Source organism: Rhipicephalus sanguineus, chromosome 5 (genome assembly GCF_013339695.2).
Source record: "Rhipicephalus sanguineus isolate Rsan-2018 chromosome 5, BIME_Rsan_1.4, whole genome shotgun sequence".
In the NCBI taxonomy this organism is placed as follows: Eukaryota; Metazoa; Arthropoda; class Arachnida; order Ixodida; family Ixodidae; genus Rhipicephalus; species Rhipicephalus sanguineus.
In genome coordinates, this window is record NC_051180.1 from 2,021,985 (window position 1) to 2,045,588 (window position 23,604).

A 23,604-nucleotide genomic window follows, 5' to 3' on the forward strand; every position below is an offset into this window, starting at 1 on the left:
ATCGAAGCCGACGCACTGTCTCGGAACCCGATTATTCAACTCCTATCTGCTGGACAACTGCGAGAGCATCCACACGACAAACCACCCGGCAAGCATATCATTGAGAACGGAATGACCATAGTCACGCGCAGAGGGATACGAAAAGTCTACGTCCCCTTTGCCCTCCGATCTTCTCTTCTCCAGAAAGCCCATGGCGCTTTCTGGAGAAGACGTGACCGAAGCGCCCATGGCGCTTTCGGTCACGTCGGTGTAAAGAAATTGCGGCTTCTCTCTCCACAATACTATTGGCCTGACATCGTCACCGATGTTTCCGAATACATTCGACACTGCGATACTTGCCAGCGCTGCAAGAAGCCGAAGACCAAACGCTTTGGTTCCTTGGAGTCTTTACCACCAGTGGAACAACCATTTGATCTTCTGGCCATGGACACTATCGGAGGTTTTGCCAACTATGGTTCCTCCAAAAGATTTATCCACTTAGCCGTTGATCATGCCACCCGTTATGTGTGGGCTTTTGCACACAAGAATGAGACCTGCGACGCCTACATCTCTTGCCTGAAGAGTATCTTCGCTGCTGGAAAGCCTCCGAAGTTCCTTTCCGACCGCGGCACAGGATTCACCGCCGGCAAATTCAAGCAGTTCCTCAAGCACAACAACATTCATCAGCTTTTTACAAGCTCACAACGCCCGCAGTGTAATGGCCTAAATGAGCGCACCAATCAGTCCATCGTAACTCGCCTTCGCTGCAAGATTATTGACGAACCCCGAAAACCATGGACGTGTCTCCTCTCTGACGTTATCGACGATTACAACAGAACACCTCACGAGGTCACGGGCTACCCACCCTATTTTCTTATGTATGGCACACCATCGTACCCTTGTCTCCTCTCCAACGTTGCCGAAAACCTGCAGGACGCTCGTGCAAACGCGGTCCGCAATTCACTAGCATATCACGAGAAAAACAAGCTTATATACAAGAAATTCATTCCATCGGAGCTTCAAGTGGGAGACTTCGTTCTATACGAAACACCCTGGCACCCAAACCGCGGCAAACTTAGTGCAATAATGGAAGGACCATATACCATCATACGCAAGATATCCACTGTTAACTACGAGATCGACCGCAGCGTGGCTCCACTCGGTCGCCAGACTGACATCGTTCACGTGGGCAGATTAAGAAGATATCATCCGCCCCTGCATCTAGGACTCTCTCGGGGGGAGGGGGAAGCGTGTGACGAACCACACGAGAATGGTGTGGTGCGGTAGTGGTGAGAGAGGAAGACAAAGTGTTTAATAAACATGGATCTTCGTACAGCCGTCATGTCTCCTGCGTTACATATATATATATATATATATATATATATATATATATATAAACGCCACCAAGAAAAATTATTCAGAAAATTTTTTTTCCGAAACGAGGAATCCAACGGGCGACCTCTCGCTACGCAGCGCGCGGCATTACACGGCTAGGCCACGAAAAATACGCCTTCCAGCCTGCTAACGGCGGGCTATTTATATACACCATTTACTTCAGCATGCTTTCTCGGTCGCCAATGAGATGGCGCGAAGTGCGCCCGGGGCGCGCTTGAACGGTCATCACCCCGCTCCTGCAAACACCGATGCTCATCGCCCTACAGGGCGTCGTAGTCTGAAGCGTGGAAACTTGGGCAAGTTGGTAGGTCATAATTGAATAAACGAACAGCGCAACTGACAAGGATAAAGGAAGGTAACAACACACAGCGCTGACTTTCAACAATGATTTATTAGCGGAGCGAAGTACATATATAGTGAAAAAATGGGCATACGTAGAAGGATGCAGTTAACAGCCACTGCGATACAATGCCAGCAAAACTCTTGTCACTTACTGAATGAGCTGGAAACCAGTACACTTCCTAAAAATGGTCGAGATACGCAATCTCTTCTTGCAATAGCGCAACTGATGGGGAACTTACACATGTACCGTCAAATTTATTTATGTGATAGGCCTCAATTATCTCACGCGTGGCCTGCGAGTGGTGCTTGCCTATTACCTCGCAACGCTCAAAGAGGGGCACGCAGCCGCAGTCGCGGCAGTGAATTCCGAGGTGTCCTTGAACCGCATTGTGCACATTGTTATTATGCTCTCTTAAGCGGTCATTCAAGCACCTACCAGTTTGTCCTATGTATTTCTTACCGCAGGAAAGCGGAAGAAGATACACGACACCAGTAGCACAAGGAACAAAGCGCGTTCTGTGTTTCACAGAGCATCTTACTCTATTTGCAGCTGGTTGTCACCAACTTACAAAGCTTCGATAGCTTTTCCGGGGCGGAAAAGACAACAGTGATGCCAGCGCGTTTCCCAATTTTTCTCAGCCTATGCGAAACGTTATGCAGATAAGGAACTGCAACACAGTTCTTAGGAACTGACGCATTTTGAGGCTGAGACTGCCCTCCTTGATGTTTGAATTGCTTCAAAAGCTTTTCCGCAACAGCAGAAATCAGGGCAATCGGGTAACCAGCGCTTAAGAGGCGCTCGACCTGTGCTTTGAAACTTCGTTGCATCGAGTGCGGGCATGACCTCCTAAGAGCGTTGACGAGGCAGACATTGATGATGCCCCTTTTCACCAGTTTTGAATGATCTGAGTGAAAGGGTAAAATGGGTTTTCCACTTCTCGGTGTGAACAGCCAGCACAAATGATCACACCGAAAACAGAGCGTTAGGTCTAAGAACCTAATCGAATTACCTGAAGGTAGCTCATGTGTAAGTTCCAGTGGAAGCAAGTGATCCTTAAACAACCCAGAAGTCTAGGGACAACAACTTCAAAATCAGCATCCGAACAATCTACAAATACTATGATCTACAAATACTATGAACAATCTACAAATACAGTCTTGAGTGACATCTTTCTCTCGCGTAAGGACCGCCACATTCTGAAAGCTCTTGCTTGACTTGTCTCTTGTTGTGAAGGTCTGTAGGTTTGTTGACGATTTCATAGCATTTGTAGATTGTTCGGATGCCGATTTTGAAGTTGTTATAGTTGCGTTACGGTTGTTATATGCTTGTACTTATCCGTTATGACGGAGAACGCATGCAAGTTTCACGAACTTGTATGCATGTATGGGAGGGGTCCTTGGCAGTTCTTGAATAAGGTCATTATCACCGTGATCAGGGAGCACCAGCAGCTGGACAGGACTTATTATCGGATCCGTTCGTGATCGCGGCTACAAACGGTATAAGTGTAGTGAAATGCGAGGTATAGTAGAGCTGGTTGAAACCGCAGATGGCTCTTGCGAAGAAATGATCTACGATGCCTCCTGTCCTGGACGTGGCACCGAGGTCTTGTGATGCCCTGTCCACATCCAGCCGTCTTTTATGCCGTCTAAGAACCAGGCATTGTTGGGATTCATAAATCAATGCTGAAGTCACCGGCAATCATGAGGGACATGGTCCTCTCGGCAGGGTTATTGTAGGAAGCATTGACCCCGGTTTTTGCGTAATCCACTTGTTCGACGTTGCGGACCACGTGGACGAGTGGATGGTAGCCGAGCGTCTTCCAGGTGTGCTTTGTCTTCAGCTCCCTAACTTTCTTTTCGTCCGCCGCTGTGGTGTAGTGGTTACAGTACTCGGCTGTTGACCCGAAGGTCGCAGATTCGATCCCGGCCGCGGCGCTCGCGTTTCGATGGGGGCGAAATGCTAGAAGCCCGTGTACTATGCCATGTCAGTGCACATTAAGGAATACCATATGGTCAAAATTTCTGGAGCCCTTCACTACAGCGTCACTCATGATCATATCGTGGTTTTAGGACGTAGAACCCTTGCAATCACTATTATTATTATCACTTTTTTTCCGTGTAAGTGTGTATGTTCGCGGTTACTGCGTTGATTGAGACTATGTTATCACCTGAGGCACATACCCGCATAACATTAACTCTGGTATACAGGTATGTGCCACACGTGACTGAGGGAAAGGATTTCATGACGTACGCGACAGGTATTTTGCTTTATTCACGTCATGACCAGTGAATCATGTTCGTTATACACTCATCCTATGCTGTGCAAATGTTGGTATATTACAGCCTATGGAGACGACCAGGAAGGTGCCCAGACGTAGGCGGCTAGATAGATAGATAGATAGATAGATAGATAGATAGATAGATAGATAGATAGATAGATAGATAGATAGATAGATAGATAGATAGATAGATAGATAGATAGATAGATAGATAGATAGATAGATAGATAGATAGATAGATAGATAGATAGATAGATAGATAGATAGATAGATAGATAGATAGATAGATAGATAGAAAGAAACGCCCAAAGTGCCAGAGGTTCGCTAAGAAATGCTTCGCATTTAATAAGCTTCATGCATGAAGGCAGGTGATTTCTTAGGGCGAACAATGTGACAGGCACTTTTACATTTGTCTGCCTGTATAACTAAATAGAGAATACCAGAATGAAGCCTCAATTAAGCGATTGCGCGGCCGCAACGTAGATGAGTATTTATAATAGTATACACAGATATCCGTTGTTGCGTGGACCTTAGAGCTTTTTGAAAACGATGTCATAATAACTATGCGTAATTCTGTCAAACACTTTGGTGAAGTCTATCGTGAGAACAGACAGACAGACAGACAGACAGACAGACAGACAGACAGACAGACAGACAGACAGACAGACAGACAGACAGACAGACAGACAGACAGACAGACAGACAGACAGACAGACAGACAGACAGAGAGACAGACAAATGTGCATTTGGTTCGTCAGAAAATCCTTTGCGTTGACAATACGTCTGTATCGCTAGCTGAGACAACCGAGTGTTACGTATCACTCAAGCAGGCCCGTAGCTCGGGGAGGAGGGGGGTGGGGGTGGCGCAACACCTCGTCCCGAAATTTTGATGGAGCGGGGTGTTTCACTGAAAATAAATAATGAAAATTGGCATTTTTTTCGAATAGTCAGAACCTTCTGCAAGTGTCTACGCGCCCCCCCCCCCCCCCCCTCTGAAAAATATTTCTGGCTATGGTCTTGCACTCAAGTATCCGACAGCTGGGAAGTTGACAGGGCGAGAAGGCATATTTTCGGCTGCCTTCTTTGATCAGAATGACGCACAGTTTGCCGTCAGCAGAGCAGTTTTCGCAGCGCCGCGTGTTTTATAGAGAAGAACGCTCCACAACGGATGAATACAGTGCTTCTGAAAGATAACGCTACTCAAATCAGCTGTAGGCTGGGATTTGCTGTCAACAACTAGCAAGAAACAGAACGTGGAATAGGGGAGGCGCGTGAGACAGGCTGGCCGACATATTGATATGGGGACCTATCTTTTTGTCAAATGCGCCATGTCGTCGTAGGCGTTTTAGATTTAGGCGGTTTAGTTGACGTCATATCCCATGGCGTCATGCTGTCGTTGTTGACGTAGTTATAGAGGTGATGTCCGTTGAATTCATGTCCGGTTACTCTGCAAGAACGTTCACATTCACAAGCGTGAAAGGGCCACTCTCACGCGCTTTCCATTTACTTCTTTTCCAGATGTCAAGTACCGGCAGCGACACTACGTTTCATAAGGTCAACATCTAGCCCGTGTAAACTTAACATGCCAAAGACAACAAGGCCGATTTGACAAAGATGTCCACCAGCATGTCTGAGGCAGCTATCCCTGTTCGTTTAAACTATTCACACGTTGTGTTTCTACCGATCGGCCCCCACGTTTACCACAGAATCTGGGGTGGTAGACAGGTGACGCAATGACGACGAAAGCATGAACACGAAGAATCAGGCCAGCCATAAGTGTGCGCAGGGTTTCCCATTAGTGCTGGCGAAGGTTCATCATTACAACCCCGCCCCACCACGTTTGTCGAGTCTAAAAGACTAAATGCTCCACAGAGGCTGCAAAAAAATGAAAATGAAGCAATGACATGCTTCTGACAATGGCCTTCCTCTGGTCCCTGGCTTTCCAGAAATAAAGATGCGAAGTAAACAGCTATTGGAATGCAGCTTCAGAGGCCTTCGGTTGCCATAATCGTCAAAAGCATATATATCACCATTCTCTTTAAACAATGACGGCACTGGTCCCACTACGTAAATGCATGGGGCAGACTATGTGGCCCTCTTAGGTGATTACGGAAGGAAGGCCGCCCACCCCTGCACCCCGCGCGTACGCCTACGAGGCCGGCAATAATTTGAATTTGCAAGTTTTCTCAGTAGACCTCGTACCCGGACAGACAAATTTTTTTCCGAACTGGATAGGGTAGTCCGAAGACTGTTTTTGCGCCAGAAGCAATTATGTCAATATAGTTGGAGGGGACAAGCATCCCTTGCAACTCCAGCTGTTTATTGTCGGCATGACCATAATTTATACGTTTAACCAGAAGTATAGTTATGCAAGCAGCGAACATTTACTCCAAAGCGCTTCAAGCATCCAGTTCGTTCACCTGTAGGTAAAATGCTGCCAAAACGAACGGGCCTTGTGAAGATGAATTTGAACAAGCCTTGGTAATATACTGGCTGCTTATGCTTGTACGGCAAGCACTCGTGAAAACATGCAGGTTAGACCGGGTTCGACGGCTCCGGATGGTCGTCGTCCTTAAGCGGGATGGTGCCGAAGTCCATGGACTTGGTCCGCTTATGCAGCGACGCCAACGACGGCGCGGGCGTCGGCGGCGGTGCACGGTCTTCTAGGCTGAGCCTGCGGGGTGTGATGGCCGTCGAAGGGCCGCCCCGGCGCACCAGGCTGGTCACCGACTCGTCCTGGTGGAGTGGGGGCTGTTGCTGCACGCTGTGGGCCTCTTCTGAAACGCCGTCAAAGGAGAGCTTGACGCGTCCCTTGCCGTAGAGCTCGACGCGTGTCTCCATGGTTAAGCTGGCCTTCTTCTTGAGACCGGTACACAGTGGCATAGGCGTTGTCACCACTTTGCTTCCGGACGTGCCACCCGGAGGCATTAGAGAGCCGCGGCGCAGCTTCAGGTCACGCGAAATCTTAATGTACCGCTCCATCTCCTCCTTGGAGACGGACGCATCGCTGGGCTGCTCCGGATCCCCTTCGTGTCCCCCGCGGCCAGCTGCCGGTTCGTTGACCAGCCGGCTGCTGGGCGACGCTTGTGCTGCTGCTGCTGCTGCTGCTGCTGACAGCGATTCGTCGCTCATCGGAAGGGACTCGGACTTGGTCACGGGTGCGTCGCTCGCGCTGCTCGTCATGGCTCGCTCAGGCCTCCAAGGCACCGTCTCCAGCCCGTAGAACCGCGCTCTATCTGGGATTCTTGAGACAAAATAGAAAAAGAAGTCTGTCAGGAGACCGGCTGGCTTGCAGAAGTACTCTCACAATCCAATCAGCTACGACTGCTTATATAAGAAAAAAAGCTGCAGGCTGAGTGTGAACAACTTTTCGTTTCTTAGCTCTAACATATCTATGCGCTTGACAATCGAGAGTGCGCCCATCTTATATGTCGTAGGATTTAGTGATTGCTACAACCTGCTCTTTCTAAAAAAAGCCGGGCGTAGCTTCCTCTAGTGGCGCAAGGCTAAAGGCACAGCCGAACTGATCGGTTTCTAGCTTGTGCTGGCCATACGAAGTGATGCTAAGTAACGTTAAGTGATGCCAAGTAATACGAAGAAAAAATCGTAAACAGGGGGTGTGTGCTGGCGCCGACGTTTCGACAAGCGGACTTGTCTTCTTCAAGGCTGCAACTGATTTCCTTAGCGCTTGTATGTATATGCGAAAGTATATGTAAGTTGGTAGCGAAACTATCATAGAAGCTGGTGTCTCAAGTAGTTGGCGGCTCGTTGCCACAGTCGCCATCTATGTATCGCGGGGACAACTAACAGCAAGCGAAAAGCAAAATAAAACACATGGCTGATCCCTCCGTCACAGGAATCGGCATAAAACGAAAGTGAAACTTGTCTTCACAGAAGTAGTGCTTATTGTGTAGTGATAAATGAAACTTTGTACAATGTCTATTCGTGTGTAGTAGCTATGGCACCGTTTGACGCCTAGTGGCATATCTCCATCGCGACAACTAACGCCCGTGATAATGATTAAACCGTTGTGGAAGCTGAAGTTGTGAACATATATTTGGACACAGGGAATCGTGACTTCCGCGTTAAGATGACATCAACACGCTCATAATCAACTCTGGTACCCGATATGCACTTCTTCAAAACGTCGTCAATTAAAGGGAGAAACGGCACGGCGTGCGCTGTCTAGTAATGGGTAACCGATGCCTGTGATCATGCATACACTATATACCATAGAGCACTGCACGGGCCGTGATTCTCGGCCCGGGCCCGGGCCAGGCCCGGAACTTGTTCAAGTTTACCCGCCCGAACCCAGCCCGGTGACTCAAAGCGACACCCGGGCCCGGCCAATAAAAAATTTTGCCTACCCGGCCCAGCCTGGTCCGACCGCAAATCGGGCCCGACAGGGACCCCAACCACTGATATAGATGGTGTTGCCCGAACATGGAATCGAGAGCACGGTGTTCTTGGCGCATGTATCGCTAACAAATATACTTCAACCTACAGTAATTTCTCGTAAATAGGAGCTCAAGGTGGAAACAGTTGAGCGGACATACTGGGCAAAATGGATGTTTGTTCAGCATTGTTTGTTCAAAAGCCAATTTTTAAATGCGAAGCATTTCTTAGCGAACCTCAGGCACTTTGGGCGTTTCTTTCTATCTATCTATCTATCTATCTATCTATCTATCTATCTATCTATCTATCTATCTATCTATCTATCTATCTATCTATCTATCTATCTATCTATCTATCTATCTATCTATCTATCTATCTATCTATCTATCTATCTATCTATCTATCTATCTATCTATCTACCCGCCTCCGTCTGGGCGCTCTCCTGGTCGTCTCCGTAACTTGTAATATACCAAAATTGGCACAGTAGGAGATCGGTGTATGACGAACACGATTCACTGGTCATGACATGAATAACGCAAAATATCTGTCGCGTACGTCATGAAACCCTTTCTCTCAGTCCGTGTGGAACATAGCCGCATACAGGAGTTCATGTTATGCGGGTATGTGCCACAGCTGATACAATCTCTCAACCAATACAGTAACCACGAACACACACATTCACACACAAGGAAAGTGATAATAATAATAATAATAATTGTTGGGGTTTTCTGTCCCAAAACCACGATATGATTATGAGACACGCCGTAGCGAGGGGCTCTGGAAATTTTTACCATCTGGTATTCTCTAACGTGCACCGAGATCGCACAGTACACGGGCATTTTGCATTTTGTCTCCATCCAAATGCGACCGCCGCGGCCGGAATCGAAACTGCGACCTTCGGGTAAACAGCCGAGCACCGTAACCACTACACCACCGCGGCGGACGCAAGGATAGTGAGGAAGCTGAAGACAGAAGACCTCTGGAAGACGCTCAACTGCCATGCACTCGTTCACGTAGTCCGCAACGTGGACCACATCGCATATGCAAAAACCGGGGTCAATGCTTCCTACAATAAATCTGCCCAGAGAAACAGGCCTCTCAACATTACCGGTGACTTCACCATTGATTTATCAAGACCCAACAATGCCTGGTCTTTGTGTGAAAGAAGGCTTGAAGATGGACAGAGCATCAAGAAACCTCGCTGCCACGTCCAGGACAGGAGGCATCATAGATCATTTCATCGTAAGAGGCATCCAGGATTTCCACCAGCTGTGACCTCGCACTTCTCTACCTTAGACCCGTCGTAGCCGCGATCACGAACGAATCCGATTAACAAGCCTGGTCCAGTTGCCGGTGCTCACTGATCACGGTGATGATAACCTTGTTCAAGAACTGTCAAGAACCCCTTCTACACATACACACGGGTTCGTGAAACGTGCGCACGTTCTCCGTCATAATGGACAAGTATAAGCATAACAACCGTAACGCAACTGTGACTGTAACGTACGTGCAGTGCGCCTGCGCGGGGCACTGGGCTGTGTGTATATCCAGGGAAACTTTCCTGAATGAAGCTTAGTTGCGAGTAACGCCTGTCCTGCGCATATGTGTTTCTTCTTCGTTCTGTTCAGATTCGCACTATTCAGTATTGAAGAATGTAAGCACTGCATGTCAGCTTACCGCGTCTGGTGTTGTTAACGCCCGTGTTGGTGTTGGCATGGTTACGCATTTGTAAACAACTAGTTATATAATACATATGCGACTCTTCAACATATGAGTGTGCGTATACCACTTCCACATTTCTCTAGCGTCATTCCGTAACGTTTCGCTCAATGTAAAAAATTACACAACAGTAACCATCCCGCGCATGCTTCGCAACCCATCGATTCCCACGGTACGTGGGATCTGCCGAATTTTTCTGCAGATACAATGGGGATCAAGGGTGTTTTGTAGCAGATAATATTGTAGCAAGGAAAGTGATTTGCAGCATGAGTTCAGTTTCAATAGGGAGCGCGTTAAAAACAGAAGAGACAGAGAACAGGACGTCCTCCTCACTTTGTTTTTATTGCACTCTCCGTTGAAATTTAAAGCATGCTCTAACAACAAAGCCAATCGTGCACCCTTCAGGATATGTAGGACCTGTTCTCAGCATAGTAGCACCTTGCCACAGCAAGAGAAATAGATAAAGAAAGCCAAATTTATTACCTTGTCGTAAATACACAAGCCTATAGATAAAAGTTACAATGAACCGCGTGCACCACGTGTACTTTTAGAAATACGTATACAAGCAGCCAAAAGGAAGAGAAAGAATATTTGTCATAGGATTATTTGCAAATGTCACTCCACTGCTAGGATGTACAGTCTATAAGTTTTTTGTGGCGTATTTCATAGTTTATTTCTTCACATGTTGTTGTGCAAAAAATGAAATAATTAGAGATTCCGGCTTTAAGCACACCATGCGCTGTTGCATCACATATCCTGCCGCGCTAAAGTTTCTCGCATGCTGCTTACGCTAACCGCAGGGGCGCACATCTACCTTGCGAATTCTGAAGGCGTCGGAAGCCGTTGTTCTTAGCTTCCACCACTGGAGCAAATTTGGAATACGTTTGTGGACCTCTGCAGAATGAACATAGATGTACAGCTCATCCCGTCATTTTTCTCGTTCTAGAACATCGCGCCACTCTTCAAGGTCGTCTAGAAAACTCCCCTTTGAGGGCTTCTCCTTGCAGTTTTCAGCAGCGTATGTTATGCACGGTTTGCACCGTGCTCTTTATTTTTCTTATTATAATAGTGTATGCCTTTCTAACGAGGTTGTACTGGTACAAGGTGGTCATTGGACTACACGGGTAAAACGCGTGAGGTGTACGAAGTGATTTCGATCAATTTTCTGGTTTCGCTACCAGTTTGGTAATAAAGGCGCGAATAAGCTTCACGAAATAAAGTTTGTCAACGTGGATTTTTGGGCTAGGTGGTTATATGCTTCAGAATGGGGCAAAGCGCGGTGATAGCTGTGTCAGCTGCCCGTCGGTTCCGCTTACTGCTAATGAATCGGCCTTTCTTGACGCTGCAGGTTTTCATGGGCGATGAGTGGTGCGTTTGCGTACGGATCTAATTATACCGTTGCTTTCGAAAATAATCAGTTGAAGGTTAGCGCCTGTCCTGTTGTGTCTTCCTCGTCCGTGTGTGTTAGCGCTATGCTCCATTCTGAAGCTTCTCGAAGCTTACTCATTGGATGCATATGGTTTGAGGTAAAGGGACATCACCCGGCACGGAATTCGTAATTCTCTTTTTTCAAGCCACATATTTCGTCAAACGAATATGCGTTGCCCCACGCCTTGTATAATTGCCCTATGCTATTCCTGCACATTCCAGCGCTGTTGCGGCAGTATCATATAGCTCTCGCACTTTATAGCGAAGGGGTCTCGAACACGCTGCCCGAAAACCTCTCGCTAGCGGCCCGCGGCCAGCACGTGACTGTCTTCGTTTCACTTTTTTTTCTTTATACCGTATTTACTGGAATCTAGGCCGGCCCCGGTTCTAAGCCGACCCCCGAAATTCGCAAGGCCAGATAAAGAAAAATTCGGCAGATCCCACGCACTGTGGGCATCGATGTAATGCGAAGCAGCCAGCAAAGAGCTGCATACATCGCCTTGTTTGTCTTTGAGCCAAATGAAATCATTCATGCCATGGCATCTAGTCCACCATATATCGCACATTTGCCATGCACGCATGCATGCACCACCTAGTATACACCACGCCAATGAAACGCATATTCTGGTATATACAATGCATGACCTATCGCTTATGTTCATCACGCACTCGTGTCGTGCCATACCAATTTTGGTACATATCCAGTTAACAAAACGGCCGGAAGCACACCGTGACAGTGGCATGTAAATCATACCGTACATGACATGCATAACATGATTCGCATGTTAAGACCTTTCATTTATGTTCGTCATACAGTCACATCGCGCAATACCAATTTTGGTGTATATCAAACGACCGAAATGGCCGCGAGTGCACCACGAGTATAGCATGTAAATCATGTCAACATGACATGCATGTCATGATTTTCATGTTAACACCTTTCATTTACGTTCGTCATACAGTCGCTTCGCGCAATACCAATTTTGGTGTATATCAAGCTAGCGAAACGGCCGCGAATGCACCATGAGCGCGGCATGTAAATCATGACATACATGACACCATGGGTGCTATGCAGGATGGCCCGAGTTTGGCGAAACTCGGGATCTTTCCGAGCTCTGGCGACACCCCCTTTTGAACGAGCTAATAGTACGATAAGGTGAAATCCATCCCTCAGCGCGCGCTCCGTTCCATTGGTTACGATGGAACGCGGCGTCACGTCAAGGGCGGTCGAGAAGGTTGGGTGGTGTCGTCAAACTTCTTTCATTTGTTTGTCGTTCCACTGAGTGCAGAAGTGCACCCATGCAAGAAAAGTGGCAGAAAGCTCTACTAACTATATTTTTTATGTGTGCGAGGGCCGTTTGAATTCATTTTCAAGCGTTTAATGTCTGCACTAAGTATCCTTTAGGATAATCAGCACCGTGTCCTCTGAGATTAGTTCCGACCGAGCGCCTTATAACACAGCGGCTAGAGCTAATCCAATGGCTAATCGCCGAGGCCGTGTGTATAATCACCATGACCAGCTTGTACATTCTAGCGCGTCGCTCGGCCGGCGCGCGCCCTCGTCGTTCTCTTCTTCATCGTCTGATCGCTCCCAGAGCACGTGCACCTGGCTGATTAGCTAATTGGCTGGATGGTATACCTAACTAAGTCAGGACGGGCTATGACGAAGCTGATGGCCAAATCATGCTAAGGCCGAGCTAACTAAGCCACGTCTTACTCAGACCATGCTAATGAAATCGTGTAAAGCGAAGAGCAAGGTAATTAAGATCATGCTAACTAACACGACGCTAATTAGGAAAATGTAATTAAAACCAAGATAATCAAGACCTTACTCACCGAGATCGTGTTAATTAAGGTCGTGCTAATTAGGATTATGCTAATTACATCTGTACTATTCAGGACCTTGCGAACTAAACCTGAGTAATTAATGTCGTGGTAATTAAGACACTATAAATTAATGTTAACTAACACGACGCTAATTAGGAGCGTGTTAATTAGAATCGTGCTCATTAAAATTGTGCTAATTACTTCTGTACTATTTAGGACCTTGCGAAATCAACCTGAGTCATTAATGCCGCTGTAATTAAAACATCGACAACTAGTGCTAATTAACACGACGCTAATTAGAAGCGTGTTAATTATAATCGTGCTCATTAGAATTGTGCTAATTACTTCTGTACTATTCAGGACCTTGAGAAATCAACCTGAGCCATTAATGCCGCTGTAATTAAAACATCGACAATTAGTGCTAATTAACACGACGCTAATTAGGAGCGTGTACTTAAAACCAAGATAATGAAGACCTTACTCACTGATGTCGTGTTATTTAGGATCGTGCTAATTAGTATTATGCTAATTACCTCCGTGCTATTCAGGCCCTTGCGTATTAAACCTGGGTAATTAATGTCGTGGTAATTAAAACATTAACAATTAAGAAATGGCTATTCAATATCATGTTAGTTAGGACCTTCCTAATCAATAGCACCATTATTGAAACCGAACTGACACGGTCATAACTCCGAAGCAGACCAAGCATACTGAGTAGACGAGCCACGTAAAAAGCTGGAAGAAGCTAGGTGATCACAAGCTACTCCGATGGCCCCAGCCTTGCGCAAGTAGTGCAAGCTGACGAAATTATTTTATACGCAATGAAGCTGCTGAGTAGCGTCCACTGCACAAAACACTTGACAAGCACACCGGCACTATGCCAATTACGAGTTGAACTGGGGCCTCTTCAGAATCAACGAGTTTGTGCCCGAGTTCGCGTGTCAATCAATTTGATTGACAGACGCCCGCGGCGAAGAGCGGGTCCGCCCACCGCGTTTCCTCTTGCCGAGGAACAGTGCTCACGACGCAACGCCAGCGAGCGGCACGATTCATCTATGAGCCCATAGAGTTAATATACTGACTCTAGAGGAAAAGCTGGGCCGCGAGACCTATAACCACAAGAACGCTGACATCTTGGAACGTTGTCATTCTTGCAATCACACATCAATCCTAAAGAAGCATCTCCACAATTAAAAACTTGCGGATATTGTTTTGTGTTTATTTTGAATACTTCTACGAAAGAATCCGACGGCTATTTATGCAATTTACTGCGCGCGGAAAGGAGCGTTTGCAGGCTGATTAACTAGATGGCACCACCATATCAACACTCGCGAGTACGCGAGTGTGTGCTTGCGGCCGATTGCGCCGGTTTGCGCGTCGTGTTAAAGCCCCTGAAACTTCGTTCGCGTCGTGTATCTCGTAGTTGTCATAGTGTCCCGTTGTGTGCGTTTTCTGTCGCCGCATATACCACTCGACTTCATGTGACAGCGCTTTTTTCTTTCAAGCTGAAAACTTCAGTGCAAACCAGGACGGACGGCAAAGAAGAGATGAGACAAGCCCTGAAAGTTATGTACGAACTAGTCGCAAGCGATTCTTTTTAGACTTTTTAACGGCGATAAAGCTTCGTGGGCCGTGTAACTTTAGTTTCGATTGAAGCTTTCGGGAGATGTCTCACTCACATTCGCCGCTGCATGCTGCAATCGACATTTTTCTGCTTTACGGCTCTCTGCGCTGAACTACGGCAGCAATGAGTTGAAAAAGAATGTGGATACAGGTGTCTCGCCATTGCAAGTCGAATCAGCGCGCGACCACGGCCTACGGACTACGGACTTTACTTCGAGCTGCGAATCTGTCGAGTGACCTTTGTGCCAGCGAACGGAGAAACTTTGGTAGGGAGTGCCTAGTAAAAACCATGCACAAACAGGTGGAAATTTTAACTGTTATCAACCGGACCACCTGCACAGACAACCGTACACTAACACACGGCTTCACGCATCAAAACACAGCTGATGTTCTCTGAACAGCGCGTAGCTAGCTGGCTTAGGTTGGTAGATTAGAACTGATTACTACCGTCAAATATAGCGAGCGTCTCAGGGTCTGGAAACGCTGGCAACGAGCGTTTTGTTCCATCATGGCGGAACCCATGCGGTTATAGGTTTCAATGCATGGGCCCTATGGGGAGCTTTTCCTCTAGAGTCAGTATATTAACTCTATGTATGAGCCTAATCGCACAGACTATGTACACACGCACGAAGAACTAAAGGTTATATCATCACGTGGCTACGATGTCTCGCATTCACTTTCACCGCTCTCACGACGTACCACTCACAGCTAAGAAGCAAGCGCCCCTGGTGGGATTTTCGGCGAGAACTATTTATTTGTTTACTATTTACTTGTTTGTGGAGGCATTGTTTCTACCGATTCGCTACTACAAACAAATCTTCAGACGTGTAATGTAAGTATAGCAGTAACCTGTCCGTTTATTTATCTGTAATATTCCAGAGAAGCGAAACGAGCTGCAACAGAATGCTGCGCGTGCGCCCTTGCTGCCTTCGAGAGTGGAAATTTCCATGCTGCAGGTGGAACGAAAGAATTTTACGAAAGAGGACAAACGCCCACGAACACGCCCGTGGGCGGCGCGATGATCAGTTGGCAAAAAGATAGCGCGACAATCACGCTGTCGTCGCTGCACTGTCAAAACGTTGACTGCGTGGCGGCGCTGACGCGCTCGCACGCGGTGTTCCTTTGAAAACCGCCGCAAATGCCGCATATGCGCTTGTGACGCCATGCTCGTTCTTGTAGCCGTTTTTATCAACGCCGCTATCGCGTGCTCCTCACTGTCTTCCTGTCATGACCACCGTAATGCAAGCTCGGAGCAAACTCGTGTGCCCGAGAAGCTCGGGCCATCCTGCATAGCACCCCATGTCACGGTTTTCATGTTACAACCTGTTATTCATGTTCGCCATACAGTCGCGTCGCGCAATACCAATTTTGGTATATATGAAGCTAGGAAAATGGCCGCGAATGTATCATGAGTGTGGCTTGCAAATCATGTCGTACATGACCTGCATGTCATGTTTCCATGTTACCACCTCTCATTTACGTTCGTCATGCAGTGGCGTCGCGCAATACCAATTTTGGTGTATATCATGCAAGCGAAACGGCCGCAAATGCACCATGAGCGTGGCAGTAAACCATGACATACATGTCATGGATGTCATGGTTTTCATGCTACCACTTGTTATTCATGTCCTTCATACAGTAACATAGCACAATACCAATTTTGGTGGATATCAAGCAAGCGAAACGGCCACGAGTGCGCCATGAGCATGACAAGTAAATCATGTCGTACATGTCATGCATGTCATGTTTCCATGTTACCACCTCTCATTTACGATCGTCATGCAGTCGCGTCGCGCAATACCAATTTTGGTGTACATCAAGCTAGCAAAGCGGCCGCGGCTGCATCATGAGCGTGACATGTAAATCATGACATACATGACATGCATGTCATGGTTTTCATCTTACCAACTGTTATTCATGTTCTTCATACAGTCACTTCGCGCAATCCCAATTTTGGTGTATATCAATCTACTGAAACGGCCGCTAGCGCACCATGAGCGTGGCATGTAAATCAGGTTGTACATGACTTGCCTGTCATGATTTTCATGTTAACACCTCTCACTTACGTTCGTCATACGGTCGCGTCACGCAATACCAATTTTGGTGTATATCATGCAAGCGAAACGGCCTCAAATGCACCATGAGCGTGGCATGCAAATCATCACATACACGTCATGGATGTCATGGTTTTCATACTACCGCCTGTTATTCGTGTTCTTCATACAGTCACACAGCACAATACCAATTTTGGTGTATATCAATCTAGCGAAACGACCGCGATTGCGCCATGAGCGTGGCATGTAAATTGTGTCATACATGACATGCATGTCATGATTTTCATGTTACCAAGTGTTTGTTATGTTCGCCATACAGAAATGTCTCGTCATACCAGTTTTCGTATATATCCCTTCATTTAAACGGCCGCGAGCGCCCAGAGACCATGTCATGTAAATCATGCTGCACATGACATGCGCCTCATGATTTGCATGTTAGGACCTGTCATTATGTTCGCCATGAATTCTTGCCACGCCGTACCAATTTTGGTGTATATTAAATTAACGGAACGGCCGCAAGAGCCTAAGGTCGTGGAATGTAAATCATGCTGTTCATGACATGCGTGTCATGATTTTCATGATATGACCTGTCATTTATGTTCGTAATAAGGCCATGTTATAACACACCAATTTTGGTATACATCCCATTAATGAAACGGCCAGGAGAGCACAAAGTCGTAGGCGGCTAGATAGATAGATAGATAGATAGATAGATAGATAGATAGATAGATAGATAGATAGATAGATAGATAGATAGATAGATAGATAGATAGATAGATAGATAGATAGATAGATAGATAGATACGCTCAAAGTCGCAGAAGTTCGCTAAGAAATGCTTCGCATTTAAAAAAAACCTTAATCATTGTACTCGAATCTAAGCCGACCCCCCCCCCCCCCACTTTCGCACATCGTTCTTTCTAAAAAAAGAAGACATCAGCTTAGATTCGAATAAATACGGTAACTACGTTCTTAAGCTACATAATCATGACAGGGTTAAATCATTTTTTTTTTCGTGAGGCACCCTCAGCGGCCACCACGTGATAACAGTTAAACAAAACTCTACATATCAGAATCGGCATCCAGATTTCAGACATTTTGGAGATAGGTATCTATATGTTGTTGGAATTCTGCCGCCGAATACCCATCAGAAACTACAAGTGTTGTATGCGTTACCGAAAAAAAGAAACTAAATACGCTACTAGTTAAACTAAAGAAAAAGGAACGCGTTACCGCCCTGCGTTACCCATAAAAAATTAACGCTTTACCGTTACCGTTACCGAAAAAAAGTAACGGACGTTACTTCTATACCGTTACCCCATAGTCATAAATCTTAATCAGTGCGTCCTAGCCTCAAGAACCTACTATAGCAACTTTATAAAACTCATATTTATATGTCACATTAAAGTTGTAGCCCAAACGAAAAAATCACAGCATATCCACGGAGTGAATGATGATGAGTGGGCGAAGCTGCGGAGGTTCATCGGTAAACCGTGAATCTTCCGTGAATTCTGCCCAGCACATCATCACCGACGTGAGATCGGGTGCGTTTATACTAAAGGTTCGATGAGTTATGACGACTTGCAGCTCACTTTAATTTTACATGTACGCTGTGAATTTTCATTGTTTAGAAAACTATTGCTTTAGAAAACATCTGGCGTCTTTCGTTAAGCAGCTGGCGTCTTTTCGTTTTGCTTTAGAAACATCTGGCGTTCTTTCGTTTTGCTTTTAGAAAACATCTGGCGTCTTTCGTTGGTTTATTTCATCAATCAAGGGCGTTTTGAACAAAATTTTTATTGTTTAATAACGCACTGGAGAAATCTCACCAGGCACTACCTTGGAAGTAAACAATGGCTGCTAATAGGAATGAGACACAGAAGAAGTCGGCTTTTAGCTAACACTTACACTTCTAATTCTACTAACGTTTCCTACTGGAACATGCCAATGGCTGCTAATGGGGAATGAGAGACAGAAGAATTCGGCTTTTAGTTAACGCGCACGCTGCGAATTTTTTATTAGATGCGAAGTATCTTAAGGCGGAGCTCAATCCGGTGGTGGTGGTGGTGGTGGTGGTGGTGCGCGGCGTGACCACCCTTACTACGCATGCGCATACCCTCTCCACACACCTCCTCTCCATTCACCCTCTCTCAACCCCTCTCCACTTTCCCTCTCCCCTTCCCCTCTCCACATTCCCTCTCCCCTCCCCCCTCCCCCTTTCCACTCTTCCTCTGAAACGGGGGCTAGACATGCCGAAATTCTCTCCTGCGAAACGCCGCGATGAGCTCGAGCGCATGCGCGTTCCCTCCGCTTCTCTCTCCTCTCCCACGCTGCCCCCCTCTCGCCCGCCTGTCGACCGCGTTCCCCGCTCGCCCTGCGAGAATTAACGGCCAGGCTAGATGGAAGATACGACGCGCGTAGCGTCCCTCTTCGCGTTCCACGACGCGAGGTCGGTAGCATTCCCAACGAACGCCAACGGAACGCGATCGTGCAAGTGCTCCGGCTTCGCATCGCCTCATGGTCCCCTTTAGCGGGAGATGGTGTAATTTTTTTGTTCAACGCACAGGAAAAATCTCCCACCTTGGAGGTCAAGATCTGGTACTAGCGTTACGACTGGTTACGCACTACTACGAGGGACGAACGGGTGCCGCCTTAAGGAGCTTCGCCCCTAAAATTTTAACCGAAATGCTGATTAAACAAGAACAATCTGCACAAATCTGCCGTATCTTCGCAGTACTATAGTCGCCTAAAGTTGCCTGTATAGTTTCATGTGATGTCTTACAACTATGTGGCACACGGGGAAGCTGTTTTCCGGAACGGATCATTAAACACAAAGTGACCGATTTCATCATTAACGCTCTCCGCAATGAAAACATAACTGAAGAAACTTGCAGTAATTATGACGGCATGCTTCTACTACCAAAATAAATGCGGAAATTTTGGCAGCAATAAAGGAATGCTTAAATGACATAAATCTAGGGAAAATTATTTGCGCATATCAACAAGTTTTTTTTTTAATTTGGCCTGCATAATTGCCGCAAATATTGTGACGGCGTGTGTGAAAGTGTTAAACGTCAGCCTCGCTTGCTCAGGAGTTCCGTAACCAGTAGGCGCAGTTGCAAATAGCAAGACGCAAAACTAATTTTGAACACGTTTATAAAGAGTGCTAGAGTATTGCAGGGAAAGTTTTCTAATGTAACTACAAACCTCTGAATATAAGCAACAGCTTTGTTTCAAATATTTAATCGGACAGCCTGACTCGCTTATAGCGAATACGTGCGCACCTACGATAAATAGGAGCTCGACGGACGCACCATGTGGTACTGCTGTATTCACTTTAAGCAGGGGCGTAGCCAGAATTTTTTTTTGGGAGGAGGGGGGCGGGTTCAAGCATACTTTATGTATGTTCATGCGTGCGTTTGTATGTGTGCGTGCGTTTGTATGTGTGCGTGTATATATACGCAAGCAAAACTGAAAAATTTCGGGGGGGGGGGGGTTGAATCCCCCGAACCCCTCCCTTGGCTACGCCCCTGACGTTAAGGAAGAGCTGGTGAACGCGCGGAAAGTCTTCCTTGAGCCCGCTCATGGCGATGCTATGTGGCATCAACGGTAGCGAGACAGTCGCTCATCTTCAGTTGCCGATTACGTTCTGAAGGCATTTCCGAAGAAGTCATCCTCTTTTGAGCTGGAGCTCACGCCGAGTCTTGGTGTCCACAAGCCGAGCAGGTCTGGACAGCTCGCTTTTGACGGTTGCGAGGAACTTCAACTTCGATAGCAAGGTAGCCGAAACTATTCATTCAATAAACTTCGGCAATTTGCTCCCCTTTGATATTTTCCCGCACAATAAAGGACCCCGTGCGGGGTCGCTTTGTCAACGCTTGGCGGGCCGACAGCAGACTGCCGCAGCGAGAAGATAACGTCTGGGCGAGGTCTCAGAAAGGCGCTCCTACAAGACGATTGAATTTTGTGTAAGACTGCGAGGATAATTGGATTACAAAGTTACGAGTAATGTGGCACCTCACGTTACCGAAAAATGTTAACGAAAGTACGTTACCCGTACAGTTTCGAAATAGTAACGAGTACGTTACTAAGTTACTGAAGAAAGTAACGCGCTACCGGTAACGCCGCTACTTGTAACGCGTTACCGCCAACACTGGAAATTACCCATATACGAGATATGGACAAGGTCTTTCAAATCGTGGCAACGCTAGCCTCCCTCAACCCCCCCCCCCCGCTCTTCGTCACTGTCCTTTCCCCTGCGAGAGTAAATTTTCGTGAATGCGGCCCGTTAGCTGAGGAGAGTTTGAGACTCCTTATAGAGCGCAACAAGACGAAAGCTCAGACGTTAACAATGTGGACAGAAAAAGCAGGCTGTGCATGTCTATCTCGCGTCACATGACCACTGGAAGTCGTGACGGAACCACGGAAAAGAATGTCTTTATAGGAATTCTATCTAACGAGACTTCGTGCAGTCCTTTTGTTTAAGTGGAGGGCTGGAACTTTCAAAGACGTTTCCCCGATTGGAGCTCTATGATCGCTCTTGCGATGATAGGTTAGAGGTATAAATTTATTATATTACATTTATTTCTGCGAGTAGAGAATAACATTTGGGATATAAAATATTAACTAGTGCAAATAAAGCACAGAATACCGATATGTTAACTATATAAGCGTCAGGTCTGTTTAGTTTTAGCTCGATAAATCAAGTAGTGCCACACGCAAGAAGCAAAAGAAGTTCAGTACTTGTCTCTCATAAACTTCTCCAAATAACTTTCCCCTCATAAAAAAAGCGTTTTTTTTTCGAGATTAAATGTGAAACATATACTTATGCACAACGTATGTGGAACAAACTTAAAGAGACAAGTCAGAGAAGAGCGATTTTACTATTAACAGTAAATCACTCTTTTAAAATTCCACAGTCATGACGCTCGCTGCGACAACACTCTTGGTAAGCGATAAAACGCACAGAAAAAATGCGGGTGGTGACGCCACCCTGAATTTCGCGCAGCAGAGGCCGTGACGTCATAGATTCCGGCAGTGTTCACTGGGGCCTGCGTAGTTGCTAATCGGCAAAAATGAAGCATATTGGCCTCTGAGGGGGCCATAGACTTAACATACCAAGTTTCAGGAAATTTCGTAGAGCCAAAGTCCCAAAATACGACAAATACAGTTTGAAATCCGTGACGTCGCGCGCAGAGTTTTCAGGGCGACATTTAAAAATGGAACTTTGACCTTGATAGTCACCTCGATTAACTCATGATGGTGAAATGAATGACAATTGAGTTCTCAGGGTACACTTTATCAGTCTACACCGATTCAGTGTTTCACTTTGGTGCCCCTTTAAGAACGGTCCAAGCCCGGCCCGACCCGAGCCCGCCACCTCAAACTCGGGCCCGGCCCTAAGCCCGGAGCTTCAGGCGCGAGAGGCCCTTGCCCTCCGTGAAAACTACTTTACCCGGCCCGGGTTTTCGGGTAGCCCCCAACCCGTGCAGTGCTTTAATATACCACACTGCGCTTCAGCAACACGGGAGGGAGAGGTTTGTAGCTTGAGCCGCAAATGCCTGCGCCCCGCTGGCCTCTGTCTCGCTCCACCAAGGCACGACATTCGCCCGTCGAAATCGTGTCCTTTCTGCAACGCGTATTGCAGTAACTTTGTTAGTCGGTGCTCTCGCAATCGAAGCAGCCGGCGGCGGAAAAATCCGCTTGGTGCATGTGGAAGCTGCGCTACTCCGATGAGCCGGTGCACGCTAAAACTAAGCGCAAGACAAAGAGCGTAACTGCGTCTAGGGTGCCTCGGCGACGCCAGCGCCTCGCTGGTATCGAGACACTTTAAACATGGCCTCCGAGGTCGCACGCAATCTCAGAGTAAGCGCTAGTAAGTGTCAATCGTGACGCATTACTTCTTTTCACCTCTGACAGACGGCGGAACCACCCCGCTCCGCCCCGCCTATACCTACACCGCCGTCAGAGCACCGCGTGAGAGAGAATGTGTGAAAGATATACACCGTTGCATCGGTCCAGGAGGACCGCTGCCTGGCAGCCAGCGCTTTCCGCCTTTCTGGCTCTTGCGCCACGGCGCGGAGTGCGCAGGCTGGTGCTTGGATGAGTGGCGTTGTCTGTAGTGAACTAGAACATATTGGTTCTGGTTCACTATAGCGTTGTCGAACGATTTTTGCTGTGTTTTAGGTCGACCTGCGGATTTTGTTCACTTTTAATGCGATGTCATTCAGCGAAAGGTCAACGGGAAACCACTGTGCCGTTTTCGGTTGTTCTAACAACTTTGGAAAAAGGAAACTGCCGCCTCAATAAGTATGCGACGTGCATCGCCAAACGCGGAGTGATGATGATTAGTGGGGTTTTGTGGCGCCAGGGCCATGGGTGGCCAAAGAGCGCCATGTTTCTTATGTGGTGTTAGCGATGGCCAATGATTACGAAGGCCTAAAATCACGCGCTATAAAGAAGCGTAAAAGATGTGTATAGAGTATAAAATTATGGCAGTGACAAGTGATGTGATCTGTGGGTGTGGGATGAATGCCGAGTGAGCATGGTATTTACAAGTGAGAGGCGG

At 46.9% G+C, this 23,604-nt stretch overlaps 1 protein-coding gene across 1 annotated transcript in view; it reads right to left on the reverse strand.

Moving 5' to 3' along the window:
* Nucleotides 1-6,401: 6,401 nt before the first annotated feature.
* Nucleotides 6,402-23,604, reverse strand: part of LOC119393120 (uncharacterized) — a 69,826-nt gene continuing 52,623 nt past the window's right edge. The window contains exon 2 of the mRNA XM_049416124.1: nucleotides 6,402-7,239. Within this exon, the coding sequence (XP_049272081.1) occupies nucleotides 6,531-7,178 (648 nt within the window). The 5' untranslated portion in view covers nucleotides 7,179-7,239 and the 3' untranslated portion in view covers nucleotides 6,402-6,530. The remainder of the gene's footprint in view (nucleotides 7,240-23,604) is intronic.